The sequence below is a fragment of the Lactuca serriola genome, chromosome 6 (assembly GCF_051521515.1).
Source record: "Lactuca serriola cultivar US96UC23 chromosome 6, Lser_US96UC23_V15, whole genome shotgun sequence".
Taxonomy (NCBI): domain Eukaryota; kingdom Viridiplantae; phylum Streptophyta; class Magnoliopsida; order Asterales; family Asteraceae; genus Lactuca; species Lactuca serriola.
In genome coordinates, this window is record NC_136413.1 from 35,157,440 (window position 1) to 35,162,909 (window position 5,470).

The following is a 5,470-nucleotide window of genomic DNA, read 5'->3' on the forward strand; positions in this document are numbered from 1 at the left end:
ACCCTAAGGATATTATAGTCATTTCACTATTTGGAGGGACAAAAAACGTAACAAAATTAACTCAAAAGGACCACCAATCCAAAAAAGTCGTGGTTTGAACTAAAACCCCAAAAAAATACATACCACAGAGACCATTTTTGCAATTTTGTCTATAATTTATGTAAATAACGTTTTGCGTAAAATTATATAAACATAGGTATAGAAAATGCGTAACTTATATAAAAAAAAATTGAACGGCTTCATATTCAAAACACCAAGGTTTTCTACTTTTCTAAAATAAATAGCATACATCGATTTCATAACATAAACATCATTAGTCCAAAAGACAAGCATGTTTCATGCATTCGATACATTTTAATGACATTTAAGATCAAATGGACTCGCTACATGTTATTCTCTTTCATTATATTAAATGTTCACACCTTATTTCCTCTCAATATTTCATTAATTCAAATTAAATAACATAACATAATTAAAACAAGCCTAATTGCTGTATTTTTCCTAGCTTCCGCTTTTACCTTTAAAATCATATTAAGTTTTTCGGTGTTTTCCTTAAAAAGTTTCATGTATTTGAATAAAGAAGTCAGGAAACAAACCAAACATAACAAAATGGGTTGGGTTGAATTTACAACAAATAAATACGATAAATAGTAAATTATAGTAAATAGTAATATACCATACCCCTCAACTTCCATTTTATTCCATTAAAAAATACATTTTATTCCAAAACAAGAACAAAAAACACTCACCATATTGGATGGATGATGATGATGATTAAACTTGCAAAAAGCTTGCATACTTTGCTCCCAAAAACAGCCTCTGAATACAAAGCAATGCGTTTTTGGTGACCTCAGCATTCTCATGATTCATCAGCTTCATCACTCTCTCTTTCGCTTTCAGATCAGTCACAATCACACGTCCAGCTGGATGGTATTGAATAAACTGCGACAGGTCATAACACGCAACCGCAAGCGCCCGTGGGTCCCCCGATGTTTCCAGAATAGTCAACAGCACACGAAGAGTCTATATAGTAGTTTTTTTTTTTTTTTTAAACAATTCGTTAATTAAATTATCCAAAAATAATAAGATTAAATAAATAAATAAACCTGGAAATCATTTTCTTCAAAGTTTGTGATATTGTCGCGCCAGAAATGAGGATCTTTGTGCATTGGAGACCAGTCGAGGTGACCCAGAAGGACTTCTTGTTTATACTTATCGAAAGAACTTAATTTCTTTATGTTGTCTTTCAGACCTTCTTCCAGATTATTTAAAGCCTCCAACAGATCCTATCATAAATAATCCTTCAAAATTACTTACCGTTTTGGTCCTTCAAGTTTCAATGTTTTGCATTTTTAGTTATATCAATTAAATTTCTCACCTCATCACTCCATGCTTGAGCTTTCAAACTTTGAACAATTTGTGGAAGTCCAAGATCCACCATTTGAGCTCCAAAGCTTCCTTTTGACAGCAAGTTCTTGAAAGTCAACACTATCAACCTCACAACCTAACAAATTTAATAATTAATTAATTAATTAGTATTTCAATTTCAAATAAAGGGTAAAGTTAAGGGGTGGTAGAAGTAGAACCTTTTCTTTGGTTGAACCTTTGGCCACTTCCAACAATCTTGGAAGAGCTCTGGATGTAGCCAAGTATTCAATTGCAGGTTCATAGTAAGACAAAAGCCAAACACACAGACATGTTTCATACAGAAGCTGTTTGTTTAATCACAAAACACAAGTCAGTAATTGGAATTCATGATTCCATTCCGGAATTGGAATTCAAGATTCCATTCCATATGGACCCGATTACATGGTTGATAAATTTTGCTATTATGAAGAATGGTGGAAGGAGTTAGATTTCATTCTTTGTTTTTTATTAAAAGACCAAAATACCCTTGTAGGTGGTTACCTGAATTGACTGTTGAGTGGATGCTGGAGAGATTAGTGGGACAAGAAGTTTGACTCCATCTGCTTGAACAAATGAAGACCTGACAACAGGCTCCTTCAATAAAGTTGCTAAGCAGTTGACTGAAGCTGGAATGCTACGTGTAGGATGTGAAGGCTTCTTCAGCTGTAAAAGTAATCCACAACTATTTCAATTTTTCTTTTAAATTATTTAACGGTTTTTCTAATTATGGATATTATAATATAGTTCATAACAAACCTGAATACAAAGCCATTCCACCAATCCTTTCAAAACATCATCACTTGCAGTGATTTTCTTCTTTGAATCCGTGGCTTTTCCATTTGAATTCGGACCATTCTGCTTTGGCCTAGCACTATATAATAACAGAAAGTAGAAATTAATATGATTTAAAGCTTAAAAGAGTACAATTTAATAAACCCTTTTGTATTGTGAGTATTTATTTAGGTACCTCACTACAGAAGTGAGTATCTTGGAGCTCTTCTCTTGTATAAACCAGCTACCTTTCCATAACAATCTGTAGTGCAAAAGGATTTGGAATATGGTAACAATGTATATTATGCAAAAAAAAAAAAAAAAAATGTTTTCTTTTTTGAGATTGAAAGAGAAAAAACCTCAGGAATGGTTCATAAATATCTTCATCTGCAAGAGTCTTGTCATGAAACAACTTTGACCTTTTAGGGTTTGCTGTAAAAAGAGATAATCATTAGGTCAAGTGATTGCAAGATCAACTTATTGCATGAGAAAGAATGAAATGACACCTGTAAGCATGTCATCGATTAAAGCCAGCACATATTCAACTGTATCCTCTTTCTGTATGTCGCGCAAGATGCTAATAAAAACATGAATATAAGAAGGACCATCCTGTGAAAAAGACACAGTTTTTGTCATTGCAAAAGAATATCATAACTATGCAAAGAATTCAAGATTTAACATGATAAAAAAAAAAACTGATAAACTTCTTGTTGTGGATGAGAATTGAGATGAATGATTGTTTTAAATACATGCTATGCTAAATTGCTAATAGTAATAGAGGAATCAAACAGGTATAATAACATTTTCCTATTATGGTATTAACACAAAGGAAAGAAGAATATACGCTTACATTTTCAAGCAGTTGTGCCCTGTCAAGTTCTGACTTTTTGTCATAGCGCCTTAAAAGCTGAAGGGATGTTCCTGTGATCAGCTTTGTTGTCATGTAGGTCTCCCATGGGATATCCCTCCTCAAAACCTTAACATAAGAGTGTAATAATATGGAATCAGTGATGTACAGATACTTCTAGTTGTAACTGAAACAGTAAGAGAAACAGAAAGTCTATTGCCACCAAAATAGATTAGTAGTTGCCTAGTTTGTGAAAGTTTAATTGAAGGTGTAATTGTAAAAGTTAAGGCATTTACTAGCACAAATTTTGATTGGGGTAGTTAAGTCTAGTTGGAAAGATGGCTCTCAAAAAACATAGCTAACTTGAACATAATTTCCTCCATCGTGAGGTTGAGAGTTCTTCTCCATATGCCTATTTTAGGTGCAATCCATCAGTAAAATTTGGTTATATGTCCCCACTGTTCCAAATTCTTAAACTTTAAGGTATATGAATTTACCACTCATCATTTCTATGCATATTTGTTTTCTTCTATATGATCACTAGTTCAGATTTCCTCAAACTTGTTAACCAAACCTGGTAATACCATTGCAGAGAACTGGATGTTTCAGAACTGAACTTTCAGAACTAAAATCATCAATGGTGCAACGAGAATGTAGAACTGGAAAGATTGATTATCCTAAAACCTGGGAGGTGTATGAATTCTATCCTGGAACTTCCAATTAAAACAATTATAGGTCCTCAAATTACATTCCATTCAATCTAATTTACTAGAAGTAAGGTTCCAACTCCGAATTTACAATTCCACATCGAATTAATCAATAACCAGTCGTTCTTAGTCACCATATACCTACAAGTAGGATAGGTGATCTGCGTCAAATATTATCGTCAATTACATTCATAACCTGACACCATATTGGGTCCGTATAACAAAACAGACAAACAGAAATTGGCGATCTAATAAGTCTATCACCGTTCCACATGAGTTATATGAAACCACTGATCTCATATTAGATTCAAAATTCAGTAGAGATCTGAATCGCTACGCAACTGCGAAAACATAATCGATAATCACTAGGGTATGCCTGCCTAAGATTCCGACGAATTGACAATATTGCAAAAAAAATGTGATTGATATATCCGGATCGAGTAATACCTGTTCGGAATTGAGCTCGGCTTGATCGGTCGGCATTGAAGAGATTTGGCGTTTCAGTTAGTATCGTCCAAATCTAGAGTGTGTTTATGTGTGTGGTGGGTTGGAGATCGGGGATTGATTTGGGGTTAATCTCTCGCTTGTGTTTGTCCAAAATGATCCAAAAAAACAACGACAGTTATCTCTTCTAAACACGCCTCTTCCTTTCCATATGTTATCACTAGGCTTTTTACTTTTGCAAGGACTTTGATTAGCAAAATGTTTTTTATGCAACGTAATTTATTAAAGTAATTGAAATTCATTTTGGCTCAATAAAAAAATGGTACATAGTATAGTTTTAGGGGTCCAACTCAAATATAAAACTATTTATAGAAAAAAAAATAGGTCACGACTAAAATCAAATAAACTGAAACCACAAAGATGTAACAAAATACAAAATTGAAATATAGTTACAGATTTTTATAAAATACATGTCTATTTATTTATGTAATTTTGCTTTTAAAGTTCTATTGTATAAGTTGACAACGCCACGATGGCAACCCAAAAAAAAAGGTTAAGGGAAAGCATTACAAAACCACTCAAGAGAATTAGGAAAAAAAATAAGAAAAGTCAAATGCAAGATCTAAGAGGGGAGGATGCTATGGACCAAAGTTTTGAGCCCGATCAGAAGTGCCTAAGCCCAATCGATATTTAGCAAAGGCCTCTAGATATATTCCTTTATAAACATAAAAAGAAATTGTGTACAACATGTTTATTTTTCAATTGTCTAATTGTAATCACTTAGAAATCAATTAAAACTATTAGAAAATATTATCGTTTCCTTGTTTATTATTGTATTTATTTTTCCCTTCATTATGGGGATCATATGTATTGTATATATACTCACGTTAAGATGAATGAGAGGTTGGTCAAAATTCCAATTTATATTCACTTTGTTTAATGGTATCAGAGCAACCCTAATTCTCTTCTCCCCCCCCCCCCCCCCCCCCCCCCACGGCTCTTCTTCTTCTTCTGCCGATATTTTTTTTCTTGCCTTCTCATACGATGATAGGTGAATCTTCCAACCCACCTAAAACACATTTTCATCCTGCTTTTGGTGTTAATAACATCAAAAACTTGATCCCCATTCTTCTTGATTGAACTGATGGTCATTATACCTCATGAATGGAACTCTTTAACATCCATGTTTGTGATTATAATGCATTGGACCACATCAACCCCAATTCTCCTTGTCCTACTGATATCAATGCAGATATTTAGTATTGTCTAGATGCAGTTATGAAACAGTGGATCT

The 5,470-nt window shown here is 33.5% G+C and overlaps 1 protein-coding gene across 1 annotated transcript; it reads right to left on the reverse strand.

Moving 5' to 3' along the window:
- Window positions 1-583: 583 nt before the first annotated feature.
- LOC145057914 (vacuolar ATP synthase subunit H family protein) lies at window positions 584-4,386 on the reverse strand. The gene is made up of 11 exons (XM_079005825.1): window positions 4,180-4,386; window positions 3,029-3,154; window positions 2,685-2,787; window positions 2,538-2,610; window positions 2,375-2,440; window positions 2,164-2,278; window positions 1,909-2,070; window positions 1,587-1,712; window positions 1,379-1,504; window positions 1,107-1,286; window positions 584-1,023 (listed from the first exon to the last, which is right to left on the reverse strand). The coding sequence occupies exons 1-11, from the start codon at window positions 4,213-4,215 to the stop codon at window positions 775-777; spliced, it is 1,362 nt and encodes a 453-aa protein (XP_078861951.1). The 5' UTR covers window positions 4,216-4,386; the 3' UTR covers window positions 584-774.
- Window positions 4,387-5,470: the final 1,084 nt, after the last annotated feature.

Excerpts from the sequence above, each read along its gene's own strand:
- LOC145057914 (XM_079005825.1), bottom strand. The coding sequence starts at position 4,215 with ATGCCGACCGATCAAGCCGAGCTCAATTCCGAACAG. Across the intron at positions 3,155-4,179 it reads CCGAGCTCAATTCCGAACAG|GTTTTGAGGAGGGATATCCC; the intron begins GTATTACTCGAT and ends TCTTATGTTAAG. Across the intron at positions 2,279-2,374 it reads ATACTCACTTCTGTAGTGAG|TGCTAGGCCAAAGCAGAATG; the intron begins GTACCTAAATAA and ends GTTATTATATAG.